Genomic DNA, 24,494 nt, shown 5'->3' with positions numbered 1-24,494 from the left:
CTGTGATGTCATGAGCTGCAAGTCTGTCTCTCCTTCTCTCAGCAGAGGTTCTTGAGAACATGATAAAGGCTCCAAATATCAGTATTTTTGATAACATTACACCCTGAAAAGTTGAACTATGGACACTTTCCAAAGATTTGGAAAGTGTCCATGTGGGCGGCACAGTGGCTAGTACTACTGCCTCGCAGCGCCAGAGACCCGGGTTCAATTCCTGACTCAGGCGACAGACTGCGTGGAGTTTGCACGTTCTCCCCGTGTCTGCGTGGGTTTCCTCCAGGTGCTCCGGTTTCCTCCCACAGTCCAAAGATGTGCAGGTCAGGTGAATTGGCCATACTAAATTGCCCATAGTGTTAGGTAAGGGGTAAATGTAGGGGCATGGGTGGGTTGCGCTTCGGCGGGGCGGTGTGGACTTGTTGGGCCGAAGGGCCTGTTTCCATACTGTAAGTAATCTAATCTAATCTAAAAATTGGATCCAGCTCGATTCCAAACTGAAGATCTTTCATCCATCTACAGTTGTCAGCATCAGAAACCTAGGCCCTTGAATTAATGGTTACTTAAATACTTCAGCTCATCATTGCCCTTGTTATTTGCATTATCAGCAGGTATAAAAGATAGCTGATTTCCTGTTTGTTATGGGAGCAAGAGCTCCATTTGCTCAAATCTGGGTGAATTTTCAGGCAGAGATTGGGGGGTGGAGGTTCAGGCCTCTGAAAGCCAGAATCCTGTTCTTGCCTCAGATCCCCAGACATTCCTCTCCCAAGATACTCACATTGCAAGATCCAGAAGATCTTACTTTACCTTCCAAATGTTGGACCCCTGAAGCCTAGGATTCAGCCAATGATCTTTAGAACCCAGATTCTGCTGGGCTCTGATTGACTGGCAACTTCTGGTGAGGTAGGACTCAACAGTTGAGGCCTATAATAGGCCAAGCAACTCACTGGTCAGCTCTTAACAAGCTGATTGGCTCACTATTCACAAAGTTTCTTGATGGTGATAGTGGTGAGTCAGTTGCCACTGATCACACCGGCCCCCACACTTAGCTGGCAAGTTATAAAATGGTAGACAAGCAGGAAGCCGAAAGAACACAGCAAGCCAGGGAGCATTAGGAGATGGAGAAGTCGACGTTTCGGGTGTAACCCTTCTTCAGGACTGTGGATGGGTGTAAGGGGAGCTGCAGACAAAGGGGGTGGCGGGGGCAGTGTGGTGAGGTAGGGATAGATGAAGGCAGACAGACGTTATGACCTGGTTGGTCAATGGGAGGAATGAATCCAATAGGTGGCTAGGAGGAAGAAGGGTGACACCTGAACTGTCAACTTCTTCACCTCCTGATGCTGCCCGGCTTGCTGTGTTCTTTTAGCCTCTTGCTTGTCTAAGTTGAATTCCAGCATCTGCAATTTTTTTTGTCTCTAATTAGAAAATGATGGCCAATATGTTTCAAGACTGACAAGGGAATGGAAAATATTGGAGTTAATAATGACCCATTGACTAGAACTGCCAGATTCTCGGCAGCAGCTGCTCTAATCATAGGAAAATGTAGGTGAAAGCCAGCCTGTGATTGGAATAGCATAGATAAGGTGAGTGGTGCAGTATGCAAGACGACCAAGGCTGTGGCAGTGAGTCTGCAGAGGTCAGTGGAAATATGTTCTCTTGGCAGTGGCTGGGTGATTGGTTACGAATGGAAGATAGACTGAGGATTCATGGAAGAGCCTGTAATTTTTCTGTTTTTTTGGGGGGGGATTGGTAGTATTGAGTGGAACATTAGTGAGAATCTCCAAGCTGGACAGAGAGCATGCAAAGGGGAAGAGGGGCTTCAAAATGAATAGAAGTTATACAATGGCAACTGATTAGTTTTAAACCTTTCAACAATCAGCTAACAGAACGAGGAAAGCAAGGTCACTAAGGCAGTGAATTCTTTGTAAGTTAATATGAAGTTTCTAGCTTAGACCTGCAGCAGTTCAGAAGCCATAATATGTGGAAAAATGCAATGGATGCTGTTGTAATGAACACTGTGTCAACTGAAATATTTATGACCAGTTTTATCTTTTTAAAAAATTGTAAACGTGTTATCACTTCTCAAAGCAACTTATGTATTATCTATTATAGATGGGATTGAGGTTCACAAGTTATTAGCAATTCTGGAAAAGGTAAAAATAGATGTTCCCTGGGCTGGATGGGATTTATCCTATGATTCTCTGGGAAGCCAGGGAGGAGATTGTCGAGCCTTTGACTTTGATCTTTATGTCGTCATTGTCTACAGGAATAGTGCCAGAAGACTGGAGGCTAGCACATACTGTTCCTTTGTTCAAAAAAGGGGAGTAGAGATAATCCCAGAAATTATAGATCTGTGTGCCTTACTTCAGTTGTGGGTCAAGTGTTGGAAAGGGTTATAAGAGATAAGATTTATAATCAGCTGGAAAGGAATAATTTGATTAGGGATAGTCAACATGGTTTTGTGAAGGGTAGGTCATGCCTCATAAACCTTATGGAGTTCTTTGAGAAGGTGACCAAACAGGTGGCTGATGGTAAAGTGGTTGCTGTAGTATATATGGATATCAGCAAGGCATTTGATAAGGTTCCCCACGGTAGGCTATTGCACAAAATACGGAGGCATGGGATTGTAGGCAATTTAGTGGTTTGGATCAGAATTTGGCTAGCTGAAAGACGACAGAGGATGGTGGTTGATGGGAAATGTTCAATCTGGAGTTCAGTTACTAGTGGTGTACCGCAAGGATCTGTTTCGGGTCCACTGTTATTTGTCATTTTTATAAATGACCTGGATGAGGGCATAGAAGGATGGGTTGGTAAATTTGCGGATGACACTAAGGTCGGTAGAGTTGTGGATACTGATGAAGGATGTTGTAGGTTACAGAGGGACATAGATAAGCTGCAGAGCTGGGCTGAGAGGTGGCAAATGGAGTTTAATGCAGTCGGAGGTGATTCACTTTGGAAGGAACAACAGGAATATAGAGTATTGGGCTAATGGTAAGATTCTTGTCAGTGTAGATGAGCATAGAGATCTCGGTGTCTATGTACATAGATCCCTGAACGTTGCCACCCAGGTTGATAGAGTTGTTAAGAAGGCATATGGTGTGTTAGCTTTTATTGGTAGAGGGATTGCGTTTCGGAAACATGAGGTCATGCTGCAGCTATACAAAACTCTGGCGTGGCCACACTTGGAGTTAACAGTTCTGGTCACCACATTATAGGAAGGATATGGAAGCTTTGAAAAGGGTTCAGAGGAGATTTACGAGCATGTTGTCTGGTATGGAGGGAAGGTCTTACGAGGAAACGGAGGGACTTGAGGCTGTTTCTGTTAGAGAGAAGGTTGAGAGGAGACTTAATTGAGACATATAAGATAATCAGAGGGTTAGATAGGTTGGACAGTGAGAGCCCTTTTCCTTGGATGGCGATGACTAGCATGAGGGGACATAGCTTTAAATAGAGGGGTGATAGATATAGAACAGATGTCAGAGGTAGTTTCTTTACTCAGAGAATAGTAGGAGCATGGAATGCACTGCCTGCAGCAGTAGTAGACTCGCCAACTTTAAGGGCATTTAAATGGACATTGGATAGGCATATGGATGAGAATGGAATAGTGTAGGTTAGACGGGCTTCAGATTGGTTTCACAGGTCAATGCAACATTGAGGGCTGAAGGGCCTGTACTGTGCTGTAATGTTCTATGTTCTATATTGTGAATTAGTTTAGACACAGTAACTGTCTTAGAGACAAACATACAACAATTAGCTATGACCTCATCACTCCATGGCAAGTATATTTAGGGAGATGACTTCTTGTGCATTGAAATGTAGCAATTTTTAAAAAAATGCATTTGTTACTAACATAGTCCTGTTGTTTTGTGAAAATTTTAATGCTACTTTCCTTGTGTTTTGTAGCTTAAGTTTAATGGACCGGTAATGATTATTGAGGATACCGATGAATTATTTTAGTTCTAAATCTATCTCAGTAAGTTTGCAGACGATACAAAGAGCGGTGGAGTTGTGGATAGTGTAGAAGGTTGTCAATGATACAAAAGGGTTTGGATCAGTTGCGGGTTTGGGCAGAGAAATGGCAGTTTAATCCAGATAAGTGTGAGATGGTGCACTTTGGGGGATCAAATGTTAACTCAGGCTTCGAAAAGGTGAAATCACAATGCTGGGGGTATACTACAGCCAGCAGAAAATAGAGGAGAAAACATGTAGACAGGTTTTAGAAAGAGAGAAAAAAAAGCAGGGCTGTTGTGGTGGGTGATTTCAACTTCCCCGATATTGACTGGGACTCACTTCGTGCTAGGGGCTTAACTGGGGCAGAATTTGTAAAGACCATTCAGGAGTGTTTCTTGACACAGTATTTAAATAGCCCAGAATATTGAGGGAGGGAAGAGAACAAATTGCTGAAGCATTGACAGACATAGTTATATTCTCTTTGGCCACAGGTGAGATCCCAGAAGGCTGGACAATAGCCAATGTTGTCCCATTGTTTAAGAAAGGCAACAAGGATAATACTGGGAATTTCAGGTCTGTGAGCCTCATGTTTGTGGTAGGGAAATTATTGGAAAAGATTTTCAGGGACACAATCTATACATGTGATGGTACTGTCACTTTGAAAAGGTTATTTTGTCCTTGGTTCTTTATTCAAGAGGGGTTGTAAATGCAGAGGTGTTGAAAAGTCTACTCTAACAATGACAGGAGAGTGGCCAGTTCTCCCAGTTCAGGTTTTCTTTTAGTTTGGTTTAGTTTTGTAGGCAGAAAGTGAGGTCTGCAGATGCTGGAGATCAAAGTTGAAACTTTATTGCTGGAACAGCACAGCAGGTCAGGCAGCATCCAGGGAACAGGAGATTCGACGTTTCGGGCACAGGCCCTTCCTCAGGAATGAGCAGAGAGTGTTCAGCAGGAGAAGATAAAAGGTAGGGAGGAGGGACTTGGAGGAGGGGCGTTGGAAATGTGATAGGTGGAAAGAGGTCAAGGTGAGGGTGATAGGTCGGAGTAGGATGGAGGCGGAGAGGTCAAGAAGAAGACTGCAGGTCAGGAAGGCGGTGCCGGGCTGGAGGGATTCGGCTGAGACAAGGTGGGGGGAGGGGGGATGAAGAAACTGGTGAAGTCCAAGTTCATCCCCTGTGGTTGGAGGGTTCCCAGTCGGAACCGACTGGGAACCCTCCAACCACAGGGGATGAACTTGGACTTCACCAGTTTCTTCATCCCCCCTCCCCCCACCTTGTCTCAGCCGAATCCCTCCAACCCGGCACCGCCTTCCTGACCTGCAGTCTTCTTCTTGACCTCTCCGCCTCCATCCTACTCCGACCTATCACCCTCACCTTGACCTCTTTCCACCTATCACATTTCCAACGCCCCTCCTCCAAGTCCCTCCTCCCTACTTTTTATCTTCTCCTGCTGAACACTCTCTGCTCATTCCTGAGGAAGGGCCTGTGCCCGAAACGTCGAATCTCCTGTTCCCTGGATGCTGCCTGACCTGCTGTGCTGTTCCAGCAATAAAGTTTCAACTTAGTTTTGTAGGCAGTCAAAAGCTGCTGCAGAAAAAGGGTTCCATGCCTCAGCAAAATATTCTTGCCTGACTTTCCTCTGTGAAATCTCTCCTGCCTGTATGAACCTGAGCTTGAATTTACCTTTTGCCAAGGATGTGTTTATAGGATGTTGTGGGAATTTGAACAGCTCCTTAGTTAAGTTGCAGTATTGAGTTGGTTGAGTTTTCAAATAGCTAAGTTATTCTAAATTCTGTTTTGTTTGTGTTTCAATTGTAATGTTTAAAAAAATTCTGTTTTGCTTAAAGCCGAGTGGTTTGGCCAACTGCATCACTCTTTGTATATCCACTTTACATCTGCCTTTAAAATAAGAAAAAGTTAGGGTCTGGGCTACCTTCTTAAAATATTTTGAGGGGTTCTGGCCTGGTCTATAGTAGATTAGGGGTTCTTCTTGGGATTTATTTGATAGTTCCAATTTGGGATTCAGGTTGTTGGACTCAAAGGTGGTAGGTGTTAGTGTCTTTTGTTCCGGGTCTTGAGTTTGGTTGGTTATATAATGGCTCTTTCAGTCACTAAGAGTTTTCTAGGGGTGGAAGAAATGACTTTAGGTGTTATACACAAAGTAAGCAAGGAAAAACCATTAGATTTGGCAGACAAGCTGGACTGAAGTTGCCTTCATCCATGAGAAAAGGAGAGATCATTACAGCATAGTTCGGCATTTAAATTTGCCAGAAAGGCCATTAGAATCTTTGGAAATTGCTAAACTTCAATTGCAGATGAAGCAGCTAGAGGAGAAAGAAAAGGAGAGAAAATTCTTAGCGGAGCAAAGAGTAGGAGAGAGAGCAGAAAAGGAAATGAAGCAGTTTGAATTATGGTTAAAAGCAGAGGAAAGAGAAAAAGAATGAATTGTTTTGGTAGAACAAAAAGAGAAACAGAGAGAGTTTGAACTTCAGAAATTGGCATTTAGACAGGAAAGTCAGCTTAAAAGGATGGAGGTAAAGGCAGAAGATCGACTTAGTGAGGAAGACAGTGAGGATAAGCAAACGCATCACAGCCAAAGGCCTGGTGGGGATCTGTTTAAATACATCCAAGCATTGCCTCCATTTGATAAGGAGGATGTAGAAGGCTTTTTCATCTCATTTGAGAAGGTGGCTAAACAAATGAAGTGGCCAGTGACCATGTGGGTTTTGTTGATCCAAACAAAACTGGTAGGTAGAGCGAGTGAAATATTTGCATCAGTATCAAAGGAGGTATCTGGCGAGTATGGGGAGGTGAAGAAAGCCATCGTAGGTGCATGTGAGCTTGTGCTAGAAGCCTACAGACAACATTTCAGGAATCTAAGGAGGGACCATGGTCAAACATATATTGAGCTTGAAAGGATCAAACAAAGTAATTTTGATAGGTGGATAAGGGCATCAAACATAGAGCAAACACACGATGCTCTTAGAGAGACGATTATTTTGGAGGAGTTCAAAAATTCACTTCCTCAGCTAGTGAGAACTCATATGGAAGAGCAGAGGGTTACCTTGGCGAGATTAGCAGCTGAAATGGCTGATTCATAATGAGTTGGTTCATAAGTCCAAGTTCGGCTTCGAACATCAATTTCAATGTGAGGCAGAAATTGAGGAAAAGAGAAATCCTCAAGTGGTAAGGGAAACGTAGATCACATTGAAAATAATAAAGATAGCTTACCACAGGGTAGAAAGGATACCCATGAAAAGGAAACAGAAATTAAAAAGTTCAGGTGTTTTCACTGCAATAAAGTAGGCCACATGAAATCATGATGTAGGAAAACAGGAAAAGCCGTGAATTTTGTTGGAGTGGTAAAGGTAAGCACAGTGGAGGCTAAAATAACCTGTTTGGAGGTTGGGTAAGGAGGAACTGCCAAATCTTCTTAAACCATTTTCTTGCGATGGTAAGGTTTACTCGCATAGGCCATGAACAGCAGGTAAAGAGGTTACAGCATTAAGAGATACGGGATCATGTCAATGTTTGATGTTGAGAGATGAGGAGATATGTACCTCAGAAGGTCTACTGCCATAAAAAGTACAAGTACGTGGAATTCATGGTGAGACAGGAAGCGCTCAATTATATAGAGTGAAGTTAGAGTGTCCAGTGAAAAGTGAAGCAGTGATTAGAAGTACTGGAAGAACTCTCTTATCCAGGAATACAATTTGTCCTTGCTAACGATATAGTTGGGTCACAGGTTAGAGTGCTGCCTACTGTGGTTGAAAAGCCAGTAGAAAATCAGGCAACTGAGGTATTACAGGAAGTATATCCTGTAATTTTTCCTGATTGTGTAGTAACAAGGTCTCAAAGTCACCAGTTGAAATGGAGGAGAAATCAAACAATACAGATAAGAAAGTTGAAGTTCACTTATCAGAGAACATACTTGATCAAATGATTGAGACAAAACAAGAGCAGATGGAGGACAAAGTGAATATTTTTAGCACAGGCAAATTAACTGAGTGACAAAAGAAAGATGAAAAACTGAAGCAACTGTATCAAAAAGCATATATGGAAGGGGAATCTGAGTGTATCCCTGAGTGCTACAATCTTAAAAATGATGTCTTAATGAGGAAATGGTGACCATCACAAAATCAGGTAGATGAGAAATGGGTAGGAGTTCATCAAGTTGTGTTACCAATGGGTTATAGAAAGGAGATGTTGCGGGTAGCACATGAACTACCAACAGGTGGTCATTTAGGGGTAAGAAAAGCTCAAGCTAAAACACGAAAACATTTTTGCTGGCCTGGACGTCATAAGGACGTAGCTGAATTTTGCCAAACATGTCATACATGTCAGGTAACTGGAAACCGCAGGCAGTAATAAAACCTTTAATATTCATTCCTGCATTTGAGGAACCATTTACAAGAGTCTTAATTGATTGTGTAGGACCCCAATCGAGAACAAAAAGTGGGAATTAGTATTTGTTAACAATAATGGATGTAACCACTAGATTTCCTGAAGCCATTACATTACACAATGCCACAGCTAAAAAAGATTGTAGCAGAGTTACTCAAACTTTTCACAACATACGGATTACCCACAGAGATGCAGTCACATCAAGGATCAAATTTTACATAAAGTTATTCAAGCAAGTTATGGACAGTTTAGGAATAAAACAATTCAAATCCATTCAGAATTGCAGGGAGCGCTAGAAAGGTGGCATCAGATGTTAAAGACGATGTTAAGGGCTTATAATTAAGACTATTCAGATGATTGGCTTAAAGGGACTCCACTTTTGCCATCAGAGATGTACCAAATGAATCTACCAAATTCAGTCCATTTGACTTAAATTTTGGGCATGAAGTGAGTGGTCCACTAAAGTTGATCAAGAAGAAATTGGTGAGTCAGAATCCAGAGACCACGTAATTGAACTATGTGTCAAATTTTAGGGAATGGTTAAATAGAGCAGGGGAGTTGGCTAGACAGCATTTCGAAGTATCACAGCATACGATGAAACAGGAAGGAGACAAGAAATCAAAAACTCACAATTTTGTTAACAGAGATTAAGTGTTGATGTTAGTTAAAGCAAGATTTAGTGCACCTTACCAAATTGAAAGGAGATTGAGTGTGGTGAACTATTTGATAAGGACTCCAGACAGAAAGAAATCTAACAGAATGTATCATGTGCATATGCTCAAAAAGATATTTTGATAGGTAAGGAAAGCAGAAGGAGAATGTGTTACTGGTTACAACACAGAATGAGGAATCAAGTTGCAAAGATACAGAATTGGACAATCCTCAAATTAAATTGGACAATAAGGAAGTTATCAAAAATTGGAATAAATTAATGAGTTACTTTCTCAAGAAAAATCAAAATGACCTGAAAGAGATATTGCTTTGCATGAGGAGATATGTGGAAATAAGATGGGAAGTACTAATCTAATTATGCATGATGTGGAATTAAGAAATAATGTTCCAATTAAGCCATGTCCTTATAAACTTAACCCTCTAAATTTATCATGTGGAGGTGCTGGTGTTGCACTGGGGTGGACGGAGACAAAAATCACTGGGTTATAGTCCAACAGGTTTATTTGAAACCGCAAGCTTTCAGAGCTCCCACTCCTTCCTCTGGCAGCTAATAAGACAGAATACATTGGACACAGAATTTATAAATAAAAGATCAAAGGATTATACAACATATGTGAATGTATTGAACACATCTAGACAGCTATTAAGTCTTTAATCAGTTAGAATCGAGTTGACGGTTTCAATTGATTAATATGTAAGTCCCAGAATTTCTTTCAAGTCACTCCCCCAAGATAACTTCAAGTTTTATCAGAATAAAGGTGATACCACAATGTATTTTAGGTATGAGGCCATGTTTCAAGTCTGTTTGTATCTGTCAGACTGGTTTTATTTCCAAAGTAGGAATTTATAAAATGCCACATTGACTGTTTACAGAGTGTGTGCTTTTTGAACAAAATAGAATGCATTTGCAAATACAAATCTGCGAATGCAAATTCACTCCTTAGATTTACATGAGTGCGTATGCATGGGGGAGAGAGAGAGTGCATGTATGTTAGAGGGTGTGTTTGTGCAATGGAGAGAGAGTGTGAGTGTGTGGATGTGTGCATGCTCGAGAGTGCATGTGCGCATGGGGGGGGGGTGCGTATGAGAGTGTGGGAGAGTATGCATGTGTGAGTTGTTGACTCTTTGATGTTTTACTCAGAAATTCTGTGCCCGATGTATTCTCTCTCACTGGCTGAGGAAGGAACGGAAGCCCTGAAAGCTTCCGGTTTCAAATAAACCGCGTGGACTCTAACTGGTGCTGTGTGATTTTTGACTCTTTCCCTTGAAAGTTGGCACTGGCTCAAAAAGAGATTGAATTCATGTTTCTAGACAACATAATCAAAGTGAATTGCAGCGACTGGAGTTCACCTACAGTAATGGTGCCATAACCAGATGTTATCCGATGATTATGTGTGGACTATCGCAAAGTTAGTGCAGTTACAAAATCCGATTCATATCCAATTCCACATTTGGAAGACTGCATTGAAAATGTGGGACAAGTAACTTACATTTCTAAGCTGGACTTACTCAGACTGGCAGGTACCTTTATCCGAAACAGCGAAGATAATTTCAGCTTATATAACACCAAATGGACTTTATCAATTTAGAGTCATGTCATTTGGTATGAAAAATGCATCAGCCACATTTTCAAGACTAACCATTAAAGTTATTTCTGGATGACCCAATTGTGTGGCATACATTGATGACCTGGTGATTTTTCATCACACATGGAAGGAACCATTTATCAGAATTATTCGGTCGACTTAGAGAGGCAGGCTTGGTGATAAACCTGGCTAAAAATGAATTTGCCAAAGCCCAAGTCACCTTCCTGGGCCATTTTATTGGAAATGGACAGTTGGCCCAGCAGAATGTAGAAAGAAGGGTTATTGGGGAGTTTCCCATACCATAAACAAAGAGAGCAGTATTACGATTCGAGGGATTGAATGGGTTTTGTCGGAAACTCCTACTGAATTTTAGCAGAGTGGCTGCTCCACTCACTGAATTACTAACGAAATGCAGGAAGTTTCAGTGGACGGCAGACTGTCAGAAGGCATTTGACAGGCTGAAAGCTGTGTTAATCACTGCCTCAATATTAGCCACACCTAATTATGTAAAGCCATTCAAGGTGGCTATCAATGGGTGTTAGTACTGTACTCTTACAAGGCGACGAGAATATAGAAAGACCTATCGGATATTTCCCAGGAAATTGAAATTCATCAACAGAAACATTTGACAATTAAGGTGGAGACCGAGGTTGGTGTTGACATTACAACATTTCAACATTTACGTTGCCAGTAATGTGTCTAAGACAATCATATACACCGATCATAACCTGTTAAGGTTTTTGAGAAATTTAAGGACAAAAATTTCAGACAGTTTAGATGGAGTTTGTTAATACAGCGAATCAATTATGCATGTGGCAGGGTGAGAAAACATAATTGCCAATGCATTGTTGAAACTTGGATGAAAAACGGAGGCGTTCGGCGACAGGAATAAATTGACTGAAATAGAATGTAGTAGTGAATGTTTGCATGGTTATAGTCAAAGCAATGCATATGTATTGTAGTATACTAACAGAGTAAGACTAATGGGTTTTAAAATGAGACATCTTTATATATTGATGATTCATTTTTTTTAAGTGGGGAGGTGTGACGATGCTGTCACTTTGAAAAGATTATTTTGTCCTTTTTTTTTCAAGAGCGGTCGGAAAGGCAGAGGTGCTGAAAAGTCTACTCATACAATAGCAGGGGAGTGGCCGGTTCTCCCAGTTCAGGTTCTGATCACCGCACTACTGGAGGATGTGGATGCTTTGGAGACGGTACAGAAAAGGTTTACCAGGATGTTGCCCGATATGGGAGCTTTTAGCAATGAAGGAACGTTGGATAGACTGGGTTTGTTTTCACTGGAATGCGGGAAGTTGAGGGGTGACCTGATAGAAGTTTATAAGATTGTGAATGGCATGGATGGAGTGGAAAGTATGAAGCTTTTTCCTGGAACTTGGGTCAATTACTAGGGGACATAGATTCAAGAAGCGGGGATGGGGGCGCGGTGTGGGGGAGGTGAGTTTAAAAGAGATGTGCGAGGCACGTTTTTCACACAAAGGGTGGTGAGTTCCTGGAACACGCTGTCAGAGGTGGTGGTGCAAGTAGACATGATAGCAGCATTCAAGAAACACCTGGGCAAATACATGAATAGGAAGGGAATGGAGGGAAACAGATCCTGTATGTGAAGACAGTTTTAGTACGGAAGGGTAAAATGTGTCAGCACAGGCTTGGAGGGCCGAAAGGCCTGTTCCTGAGCTGTTCTATTCTTTGAAAAGTATGTAGTTAAGGTCAGGACCCTGAACAGCATTGATGCACAGAGGGATCTTGGAGTTAAAGTCCATAACTTCCTGAAAGTGGCCACACAAGTGGATAGGGTGGTAAAGAAAGCATGTGGCATGTTAGCCTTTATAGCTCAGGGAACTGAATACAAGAGTCAGGATGTCAGGTTGCAGCTTTATAAGACTTTGGTTAGGCCACACTTTGTTCAATTGCATTCAATTCTGGTTGCCACAGGAGGGATGTGGAGACTTTGGAGTGAGTGCAAAAGAGATTTACCAGAATGCTGCCTGGATTAGAGGGTATGAACTATAAGGAGAGGTTAGAAAAACTTGGGTTGTTTACTCGAGCAGTAGAGGCTGAGAGAAACTTGATAGAATGCTATAACATTATGAGATGCATAGATAGGGTTGATGGTCAGAATCCTTTCCCCAAAGTTGAAATGTCTAGTACTAGGGGCATGCAATTAAGATGAGAGGGGGTCAGTTCAAAGGAGACTTAAGGGGCAAGTTTTCTTTTTCCCGATAGTGGTAGGAGACTGGAGCACGCTGCCAGGGGAGGTGGTGGAGATATGATAGAGGCATTGAAGGGACTTTTGATAAGCACATGAATGTGCAATGAGTGGAAGGGTATGGACCAAGGGCAGGCAGAAGGAATTTGTTTAATTTGGCAACACATTTGGCACAATATCGTGGGCCAAAGGGCCTGTTCCTATGCTGTACAGTTCTATGGTCTATCGATTTCTGTCTCTAACATAATAATTGATTGAACATTAAGAAGCCTCTGAAGGAGAGAATTCCAAAGATTTGCCACCATCTGAGTGAAAATAATCCTCCTCAGCACAGTCTTAAATGGGCGAAAGTGAGGAGTGCAGGTGCTGGAGATCAGAGTCTAGATTTGAGTGGTACTGGAAAAAGACAGCAGGTCAGGCAGCATCCGAGGAGCAGGAAAATCAACATTCCTGATGAAGGGCTTTTGCCCAAAACATCGATTTTCCTGCTTCTTGGATGCTGCCTGACCTGCTGTGCTTTTCCAGCACTGTGCTGCTGTCTCAGCTCTGCCAACACCCATGTCATGTGTGTGCAGGCGTCGGATACAGTGTAAATCTTTACTTAGATTCCACCACCAGGAAGAAAGGAAACACCTGAGTGGCCAGAGACAAGCAGTGCCCTTCTCAGAGGGCAATGCTGCATGATCAAAAAGTAAAGGGAGGGCAGGGATTAAATTAAAATAAAGTTGGAGGGGGAAATGATACACTCCACTCCCTGCGGTGCCCACCTTTCCCTGAAAATCTCAAGGGTGTTGGTAGACATTGTTACTCCTTCTCCAGAGACTCCTGGGCTCAGACATAGCCACAGAAGAGGGGCAGGCAATTGGCCATAACGATCCCCTCCACGACCCGCTGCCTGGACCTGTTTATGGACTAATCTTATTTCATAGTGCTGTTGGATGGTGATGTAATGGTTACTGGACTAGTAATCTGGAAGCGCGGACTAAACCTCTGGGTGGAATTACAATAATTTCCTTTTCCGCTTTACCCCTCTACTTTCCATGCTTGTCTGGGTTTCATAAAGTATGACTTTCTTTGAGACGTTCATAAGCTCTACTTTTCTGCTTTATTTTACCCTGTATACTTATGGATAACCAGGTGGCTCTAGATTTGGCAGTACCACTGTTTTTCTTTATGGGGATATGTCTACTCCATACCTGAAGAATTTCCCATTGATTTACCACTGATTTTCCTTCAGGTAGCTGTATCTAATTTACTTTTGCCATGTCAATTCTCAGCATTGTACAATTTTGCCTTTACTCAATTTAGAACTGTTACTTTTGTTGCACTTGTTGCTTTCCACAATGGTGCCAAGTCTAACAGTGATTGCTATCGCCAAATTGATCACCACTGCTACTTCATCCACTTGGAGTCATAGAGATGTACAGCACGGATACAGACCCTTCAGTCCAAACTGTCCATGCTGACCAGACATCCAACCGAATCTAGTCCCACCTGCCAGCACCCGGCCCATATCCCTCCAAACCCTTCCTATTCATATGTCCATCCAAATGCCTTTTAAAATGTTGCAATTGTATTAGCCTCCACCACTTCCTCTGGCAGTTCATTCCATACACACACCACCTTCTGCGTGAAAAGGTTGCCCCTTAGGTCTCTTTTATATCTTTCCCTTCTCACCCTAAACTTATGCCCTCTAGTTCTGGACTCCCCCACCCCAGGGAAAAGACTTTGCCTATTCACCCTATCCATGCCCCTCATAATTTTGTAAACCTCTATAAGGTCACCCCTCAGCCTCCGACGTTCCAGGGAAAACAGCCCCAGCCTCATTTCCGAAGATTAAGTTTACAATTGCATCCTACCTCACTGGGCTTGTTACATACTAGCTTTAAAAAAATTCACTGTCCCTTTCACACTCTGTGTCCCACTTGATATTTCTGTTGATGAAGTCCCCAATTATTATAACCCAAAAATGTTTTTGTCAGCAAAAGTTTATCTCCCTATTTGCTCCTCTAAATATCTCCTACTATTTCAGAGACTACAGTATTCTCCGAGCAGTGTGGCTGCATCTTTTTTGTTTATAGGTTCTACCCATATGGCCTTACTTGATACTCCACTTAGCATATCAGCTACGCCCCACCATTTTTATTCCCTTCCTCTATCCTGCATGAGGACTTCATAACTGGGCTTGCTGAGCTGCCCGGATGCTTAATCCAAGTTTTCCACCCAGTATAGCATCATCAGCAAATTTTGAAATATTACAATTGGTACCCACATCCAAGTCATCTGAGTAGACTGTGAGCAGGCTATGTCGAGAGTGTGGTGCTGTAAAAGCACAGCAGGTCAGGCAGCATCTGATGAGTATGCTGACTGGCTGTGTTTTTCCAGCACCTCACTCTTGAGTCTGATCTCCAGCATCTGCAGTCGTCACTTTCTCCCTGTGAGCAGACTATGGCCCTTGTACTGACTCTTATGATACCCCACAAGCACAGCGTGCAATCCTGAGACTGATCACTTTTTTCCTGACTCTCTGCTTTCCGGCAATTATCAATTCTCAATCCATACAAGTTTATTTCCCCCAATCCCATGTACTCCACTTTTATTCACTAATTGTTTGTGCAAAGCCTTACCAAGAGACTTCTGAAAATCTAAATATATCGCACCCATTGGTTTTCCCTTAAAAACACAATAAATAATATTCTTAAAGCATTCAACAAGTTTATCAAACACAACTTTTCCTTCATAAGTCCAAACGGATTTCACCCAATTTTACCATTTTTCCTAAATGTTCAGTTGTCACAATATTTATAATACATTCTATAATTTCCTTTGTCCTTGTGTCAAACTAACTGGTTCTCTATTTGCCTCTTACTCCATCTTTTTAAATACTGGGTTTATTTTTCTTACCTTGTAGTCAGCAGGAACCTTTCCAGGATGCAATGAATTTTGAAAGATATCTACTAAGGCATACACTCTCTCTCTACCTAACCTCTTCAACAACCAAGCCACCTTCTTCAACCCTTTTACCACTCAATCTGATCATGATACACTCTCTACACCATTTCACATGATTCTCAAACCTCTTCATACCCTTTATATTTAAAAAAAAGATCAACCTCTGTTTTGAATATACTCAATGACTGGGCATCAAAAATCTCTTGAATTGAGAATTTGTAAATTCTCAAACATGCAGGTGAAGGCATTTCTTCTTATTAAGTTGTTAATGGTCAACTCCTTATTCTGAGAGTGTGACCCATTGTACGAGGCTCCATGGGCAGGGAGACATCCTGCCCCGTATCTACCTTTTTAAACTCCTTAAGGAATTTTTATGCTTTAAAGAGATCACTTCTCATTCTTTTACATTTTAAGGAATATTGGCTGAGCCTACATGATCCTTCCTCATAGGACAATTCTTCATCCACGTAAACAGTGTAATGAAATTTTGTTGCATTTTCACCTTTGATAAAGAGATCAAATGGTATAGAATATTGCAGGTGCGATTTCCTCAAGATCCTATATATGAGTACTAGGATTACTTTACTCAAAAATCTCAATCTCATTACGATAAATATTAATTTAAATTTGTTTCCTAATTGCTTGCTGGACCTACATGTTAACATTCTGTAATTTGAGTACAGAGACTCACAATCCCTTTGAATTCCAATATTTACTAGCCCCTCACCTTTAAAAATATTCTGGTTATCTATATTTCCTTCCAAAGTGAAGGAAATTCTGCAGCAGGGACCAAAAAGAATAGCTTTGGTTTTCCGAATATTTAGTTGGAGGAATGTTTCGCGTTATCAGTACAGAATAAAACATTGTACCAAATCGTGATCAGCAGCAGGGATGGTGAGGTCTTAGTGAGGCAAAGCTGGGTGTTGTCAGCATACAGAAGATATATTCTTGAATGTTGTTGCCTTGGTGTAGCACATAGATGAGAAACAAGAGGGATCAAAGATTGATTCCTTGGGCTCCTCAGAGATAACAGTGTTGACAGTAGTGCAGAATGGGGAAAAAAAGCCATCGCTGGTTCTTTGGCTACTATTTTCAGATAGATAAAAATGGGCCAGACAAAGGCTGTTTTATTCAGCTGGATGACATATGATAGGCTTTGAAAGAGGCTGGTATTGGCCAAATATATCCAATAGTATTTGTTACATGTAAAATATACTTGTAAAAGACAAAAGTGCAATGTAAATTATACGGTTAAACTGCTATATAAGTAAATGAGGTAATAAGATAGTATGAAGCTCAAAGATAAGGCTTGTCTAAATGGAAGGAAAAGCAGAAGCTCAGCAGACTGAGAGCAATAAAATGCAGAAAGGGAAATGAATAAAAAAATGTTCAATGGACATGAAAGTTAACAACAATATATTTTTTCATAAAAATTTGGTACTGTAAAGATAGAAGCAGGTGTTACTAAAACAGACAAGAAACAACTGGGAACCTTGTTACATGAATACTTTCTCACAGTGGAGGAGGGCAAAATACCTGTGTGACAGGGGAACCTGGAAGTAAAGTGGGGAGAGGGAAAAGTTCATAAGATCTAATGTAAATAAATATGGAAGTGCAGAAAACGATTGCATTTAAGTTGGATACAATCTCTAGAACTTAATGCCTTCAATGCAATAGCATTACAAGAAATAGATGAAGCAATTGCATGTGTTAGGCATAATTTTCCATAGATCCATATTCAAGAACTGTGCCCTTGGAATAGGAATAATGGTAATGTTATTATTTACTCTGTTATTTGAGAAGGTAAGCAGGTGGCACGGTAGCTCAGTGGTTAGCACTGCTGCCTGACAACACCAGGATCCCAGGTTTGATTCCAGCCTCGGGCAACTGTCTGTGTGGAGACATATTCTCCCTGTGTCTGCGTGGGTTTCCTTCGGGTGCTTCGGTTTCCTCCCACAGTCCAAAGATGTGCAAGTTAGGTGAATTGGCCATGCTAAATTGCCTATAGTGTTAGGTGCATTAGCCAGAGGGAAATGGGCCTGGGTGGGTTACTCTTCAGAGGGTCGGTTGGACTAGTTGGGCCGAAGGGCGTGTTTCCATACTGTAGGGAACCTAATCTAATCTAATTTATCAATACAGCAGTTTACTATCAAGGTAATGTACTGGGACCTACCTTCAGAGAGAGCATGAATAGGCACTTGGATAAATGTGACCTGACCAAAGAGAATTAGCATGGATTTGTGAAAACACATCAGGTTAAGTTTTCCCAAAATTTGACGAAGTGTAAATTTAGGGGAGTTTCATGGAGGGTTTCTGACCATGAGTTCTGGCATGTTTAGATCTAGATTAGATTACTTACATAGTGGAAACAGGCCCTTCGTTCCAACAAGTCCACATGTCGACATTGACATAGCACTGTGCCATACGTTAACATATCCACTCCCCCTTTGCTAGCAAATGTGACATGCCGCTTGGCTTTGTATCTGTACTTAAAGTTAAGGTAGAAATGCTATGAGCATTCAAGAAGGCATTAATTAGGTGAGCACAAAAAAACAAACTTAGACCCATGGGATGCACATGTTCCAACATGTAAATGGGTGTGTGTCCCTGTGTACAAATGGCCTGGCAGCAGCATTGCAATGAAAAGTGTCAGTGTCCTGCAAGGTGCAGTACTGAAGTTGTAAACTGTATTCTAAATGAATCGTAAGTGTGCCAAGATGAAGTGGGGAGGCTGGTGCTCTGTCGATGACAGCCGCCATGGACAGAGGTGCAGGTAGTCGCTGACCTGAGATACTGGGGAATGATAATTATGATGAATAATAGTGAAGATGTAGGTGAGTTGTGGCCACCAGGTGCCTGCTTAGACTTTCGGGTTGGGACCTGTTGCTGTGTATTTTCTCTCTACCTCCTGGGAAAATGATTTGGAGGTGCCGGTGTGGACTGGTGTGGGCAAAGTTAAAAGTCACACAACACCAGGTTACAGTCCAACAAGCCTGTGAAAATAGCAATATACATATGAGACTGGTAATAATGAAGTACTAATGTGTGTACCTTACCACTCGCTGGCGAGATTCTCATTTTCTGTTGAAATTTTAAGCACAAAATCAGACTTATTTTTTCTCAACCTCACAGTTTCAGTCTAGCTGTATTGTCCTAACTGTCTAGCTACTGCCCACATTGCTCAGGACCTAGAAACATTCACCCCATCATGTCCAACTAAACGAGTTAAGCATTTTTAAGAGCTCATTGATATGATGGATATGGAGTGTCTATAATTGTTGTGTAAATCAACTTCCAGAAGAAAATTTAAATCTGCCACATAAGAAACCATTATCAATAATGAAAACCCATAGAAATTTGGGCGGCACGGTGGCACAGTGGTTAGCACTGCTGCCTCACAGCACCAGAGACCCGGGTTCAATTCCCGACTCAGGCGACTGACTGTGTGGAGTTTGCACGTTCTCCCTGTGTCTGCGTGGGTTTCCTCCGGGTGCTCCGGTTTCCTCCCACAGTCCAAAGATGTGCAGGTCAGGTGAATTGGCCATGCTAAATTGCCCTTAGTGTTAGGTAAAGGGGTAAATATAGGGGTATGGGTGGGTTGCGCTTCGGCGGGTCGGTGTGGACTTGTTGGGCCGAAGGGCCTGTTTCCACACTGTAAGTCTAATCTAATCTAATCTAAAAAAAAAATGGAGGTAACTTTGTGACACTTTTGTTATTGTTTGAGAGGAAGCAGCAAGGTAATCAAGTTAAACTGAATGTTCTCTAATTGACAGGGTGTGAAATGTAGAGCTCCCCAGGAATCTGTACTGAGATCTCAACTCATCAACATGTGTATTAATGATTCGGCTGAAGGAAAAGCCAGTTTTTATCTAAAGTGTTCTGATAATACTGAGTTAAAGGGCACAATAAGTTGTGTAGATAGGACCAGGAAGCAGGGATGTGGACAGAATGAAATGGGGAAGCCACAGCAATTATAGTAAATGGAGGATTATGTGCAAAGCTCTGAGCTCATCCACTTTGGATCAAAGATGATCTGGAGTTATGAAAAAAGGTATCAAACATATAACATTGTTTCTCTCTCCACAGTTGCTGTCAAACCTGCTGAGTTTCTCCAGCATTTGTGCTTGTCTCATATTTCTAGCAACTGCAATGATTTGCTTTTATTGGATCAAAGATTGGAAGCATTTCTTAAATGTGAAACAGGTGGTCCTTCAGAGAAGCAAAGAATTTAGTTATTCATGTTAGCAAATTGTGAAAATTGAACACACGGGAAGGAAAGGTAATCAGAATCAAATATTGGCAAGGGACACATAACTTCAGCGATGATGTCTAAATTTCAGAATCCACCAGGCATTCCGTAGGAAATTCCCCCCAAAAAACCGCTGTGTTTTGTGATTACAGCCCTCATAAATTCATGTTACAATAATGTAGCTAAAGTGAGAGATCCAGGGGACTTCCTGAGAGAATAATGCCACAGTATTGAATAATAAGCTTTCCTATTGTTTTGATCCTAGTTCATAGTAACAAAACAGATCCCAGAATGTAGCCTGGCTTGACTGACCATAAAGTTTACTTTTGCAATTGGGTCACCATGGTGGTCAGTCACTGAACATACATTGGCAACTTGTCTGTGAGTATTTTCAACAAAACCAAAAACGTTTACTACACAAAAGGAAAGAAAAAGAAAACTAAGTAAATGCATAACAACAATTTGGAAAGATATTATTATAAATAACAAAAATAGAGATTTAACCTTTTTTTCCCAGCAATTCCATCACTTGTTACTTCACTTTAAAATTTCTTACTCCACTAACGATGTCGCAAACACTTCCTCTTAGCAAAGTTTTGTGCATGCACTAAATGTGATCCGCTTTGTTATTGTCTCTCTGAGACACACAGACACTGGCTCACCCTTTGATACCTCTCACTAAACTATAAGTAAAAACTCAAGGCTTTGACAACTTTTCGGCTGCTCAACAGCACATCTGCTGGTATGGATTATATCTTCTGAACTGAACTTGCAACTAGCTTCTGGTCTCTCCTTCTCTAGGTCATAACAGCTCAACTTAGAAAACACAGCAGCAATTATCTCATCAGGTATTTTCTCGAATCATTTAGCTCAAGTCACATGACCTCCTGAAAATACTGTTTTGAATTGCTACTAAAGTAAATGAACTTCTGACCTGTAAAAAAGTCACCAGAACAGAATGTAATTTCATAGTCTATTTACATCTCCTTTAGTACTTGTGTTGCTAAATAACAATAATTATACACACTCATACAAAGACTGGGGGAGCTGTAGATGGTCAGGACTATCACAGGATGTAGCATGATACAGATAGTCTGGAGACTTGGGTAGAGAAATGGTAAATGTGAAGTGATGCATTTTGGAAGGTCCAATGCAGGAAATAACTATATAGTAAACGTCAGAATCCTTAGACGCATTAACATACAGAAGGATCTAGGCATACAAGTCCACAGTTCCCTGAAAGTGGCAACACAAGTGAATAAGTTGGTCAAGAAGGTGTATGACATGCTTGTCTTCATCAGTTGGAGATAAAGTACAAAAATTTGGCGAGTCATGTTGCAGCTGTACAGAACTTTAATTATGCCAAATTTGGAATATTTTATTCAGTTCTGGTCACCACACTATCCGAAGGTTGTGAAGGCTTTGGAGAGGGTACAGAAAGATTTACCTGGATGTTGCCTGGTTTGGAGGGTATTAGCTATGAGAAGAGATTGGACAAATGTGATTTTTTTCACTTGAATATTGGAGGCTGAGGGGCAACCTGATAGAAGTTTACAAATTTATGAGTGGCATGGATAGAATGAATAGTCAGTTTTTTTTCCCCCAGGGTAGAAATATCAACTACTAGGGGACACAGGTTTAAGGTAAAAGGGTCAAAGTTTAAAACAGATGTGAGAGGCAATTTATTTTTACATGGGGGGGGGGGGGGTGATAAGGGCCTGGAACTTGCTGCCAGAGGAGGTGTCAGAAGCAGATACAATAGCAAAATTTAATAGGCATCTTGACAGATACAGGAATAGGCAGGGAACAGAGGCATATGGATACAAACTGCGTAGAGGCAAAAGGTTTTAGTTTAGAAAGATATTCTATGTAAATGCAGGTTTGCTAGGCCAAAGGGCTTGTTGCTGTGCTGTACTGTACTGCTGATTATTCATGCAATGTTAAGACAGTGCTACAATTTACAATCCATGTACTACTTATACTCTAACTACTGAATTAACTTCTGGTTCATCAGTATTAGGCTTTAATTGAGCACCACGTAACACACAACAAATAGTAAATGAGATAAAATGAGATTTCTAAGCAATTTCTGCCACACATCATTGGCACCGTGGGTTCTCAAATCTCATTAATAATCATAGAATCCCTACAGTGCGGAAGCAGGCTATTCAGCCCATTGAGGTAAAAACAATGACTGCAGATGCTGGAAACCAGATTCTGGATTAGTGGTGCTGGGAGAGCACAGCAATTCAGGCAGCATCCGAGGGCAGGCAAAATCGACGTTTCGGGCAAAAGCCCTTCCCGAAACGTCGATTTTGCCTGTCCTCGGATGCTGCCTGAATTGCTATTCAGCCCATTGAGTCCACACTGATCTTCCGAAGAGCATTCCACCCAGACTCACACCCTATACTCCTAACCCTGCATTTCCTATGGCTAATCCACCTAACCTCCACATCCCTGGATACTATCGGCAATTAAGCATGGCTAATCCACCTAATTCAATGCACAGCTTTGGACTGTGGGAGGAAACCAGAGGAAACCCACGCAGACAGGGGAGAATGTGCAAACTCCACACAGTCACCAAGGCTAGAATCGAACCTGGAGCCCTGTTGCTGTCAGGCAGCACTGTTAACCGCCGAACTCAACTTCATAAAGGATCATAATTCTTCATTTTTGCTGACCTAACCTTGAAATCCTCTCCTGTGTAGACTGCCCCATTCTTTTCAATCACATTCCTTTCCTACTCCCTGCACTCTAAAATTGCACTCCAGTATGGGTTTGCAAACCTTATTTCAACTCTTCACTGACAACTAACGGCATTGAGACAACCCTGTCCCTGGATTTTTACAGAATTCTAATCTCGTTCACTGACATTTAAAATATACGGCTTTAGAGTGTTTTAACCACCCCTGTCTTAGCTGCATTTAAATATTCATACAAGTTCCTTTCAAGCCCCAGCCACCATCCCAATTTCTCAACTTCAGAGTGCTGACTCTAATATTTGGCTATTTATTAACTCCAAGTGCTTGTTCCTGAGTTTGAATAGAAAAAAGCTTTCCAAACAGCTCTTGACACCTCACAAAGTCCTCTACACAGAATCTGTGCAGTTCAGTTGCACTACAGTTAACTGTAGTGTTCCTTACGTGGAGTCTGCTTCTGTCTTTGCCTCTCTCAACCTCATTCGTCACCTGCAACCTTTGAACTCTTCTGTGACCTCCAAATTGTCTTGAGTGACCTTGGGAAAATCCTGTGATAAGCTCCTCCCCGATTACTGAGCAGGATTGAATATTGACAGCAGCACATCTTGGAACTCAGTGCACCATTAAGACTACATTCTCACAGAAAGCTGGAAATAGATGTCAGCACAATTGGTACTGATACATGGTGATTTTATATACCAACTTGAAACCTAAATGCAATGGCAGTATAAGCACCTCCATCACTTTTTATTGATTGGTTTTCATTTAAAAAAATTTATGAACACCCACAAGACGCATCTGTCCTGAACAGGTTAGCATATAAAGATGAATTAGCATCAAAACATCTTCAATATTCATGAACAAACACTCTCAAGTGCAACTCACCCAAAGCATTGAGTCCTTCTGATAAAGAGGTCAGGATGTATATAACCACATGAGGCTCTAGGTTGGAAATAAACTTCATGTGGTCCTGGGTAAGGCATTCCAACAACGAATAGTAAGATAAGCTCAACTTCCGATAAGACTACACAAAATACAAAATGTAAAATGTGTGTTAATAACACAGAAAAAAACAAGGAACAGAGATCTTACTGAGTAACTTGAATCTGCTAATGCGAATAATAATGTTATTTACTATGTTTTGTGCAATTTTGAGATGCTCAATCAAGATACATCTTTTCCAGTGGTTCAGGTGAATTCTAAAGACCCCATGCAATACTGATGTTTCTTCTATAATGTGCAAATTGGCTTGAACGAGATTGAAGCATTTAGACTGTTATTTGTAGAACGCGAACTTTCCTTACCTGTATTGGTTATAACATGATTCCGACACCATTAGCTTAAATGGTGTGGCTGTTGAGCAATTTTCTTAAAACACGAGATCACACGGTAATGACAATCGCGTTATATCAGAAAAGACTGTATTTACAATAGAGCCAGGAGGTTCTTTGTATCCCTGCATGATAGCTGCCAATTCAAGAGTGGTTTTCAAATTGCATAGCTATTAATGGTAAGAAAATATTAACCTTTATTGTCAATGAATCTTGAATCCTTGGCTAAACACCACAATGTATGTGACAGGTTAACAGTTGTGGAAGCACCAATGTAAAATTACGAGAGGAATAATCTACATGATTAGACCTTGCACACAGTTAACACACAGAGAGAGTAATAGATGGCAAATGAGATCCTGGTAGTTTGAGGACGTCATGAATTTTTGGTTGTCCTACTTTCTTGCAAATACTGGCCCCATCAAAAATCACCTTT

General features: G+C 41.3%; 1 protein-coding gene across 1 annotated transcript in view; it reads right to left on the bottom strand.

Moving 5' to 3' along the window:
• Positions 1 to 24,494, bottom strand: part of LOC122556776 (ran-binding protein 17-like) — a 1,080,295-nt gene that overhangs the window by 191,258 nt on the left and 864,543 nt on the right. Inside the window, exon 24 of the mRNA XM_043703926.2 lies at positions 23,613 to 23,751. Coding sequence (XP_043559861.2) covers positions 23,613 to 23,751 — 139 coding nt within the window. The remainder of the gene's footprint in view (positions 1 to 23,612; positions 23,752 to 24,494) is intronic.

The sequence above is a fragment of the Chiloscyllium plagiosum genome, unplaced genomic scaffold, assembly GCF_037043375.1.
Source record: "Chiloscyllium plagiosum isolate Xiang-an unplaced genomic scaffold, Cpla_swu_hap1 HiC_scaffold_16, whole genome shotgun sequence".
NCBI lineage: Eukaryota > Metazoa > Chordata > Chondrichthyes > Orectolobiformes > Hemiscylliidae > Chiloscyllium > Chiloscyllium plagiosum.
The sequence above is the reverse complement of the archived record's forward strand: the minus strand, read 5'-3'. Positions and strand labels throughout refer to the sequence as shown.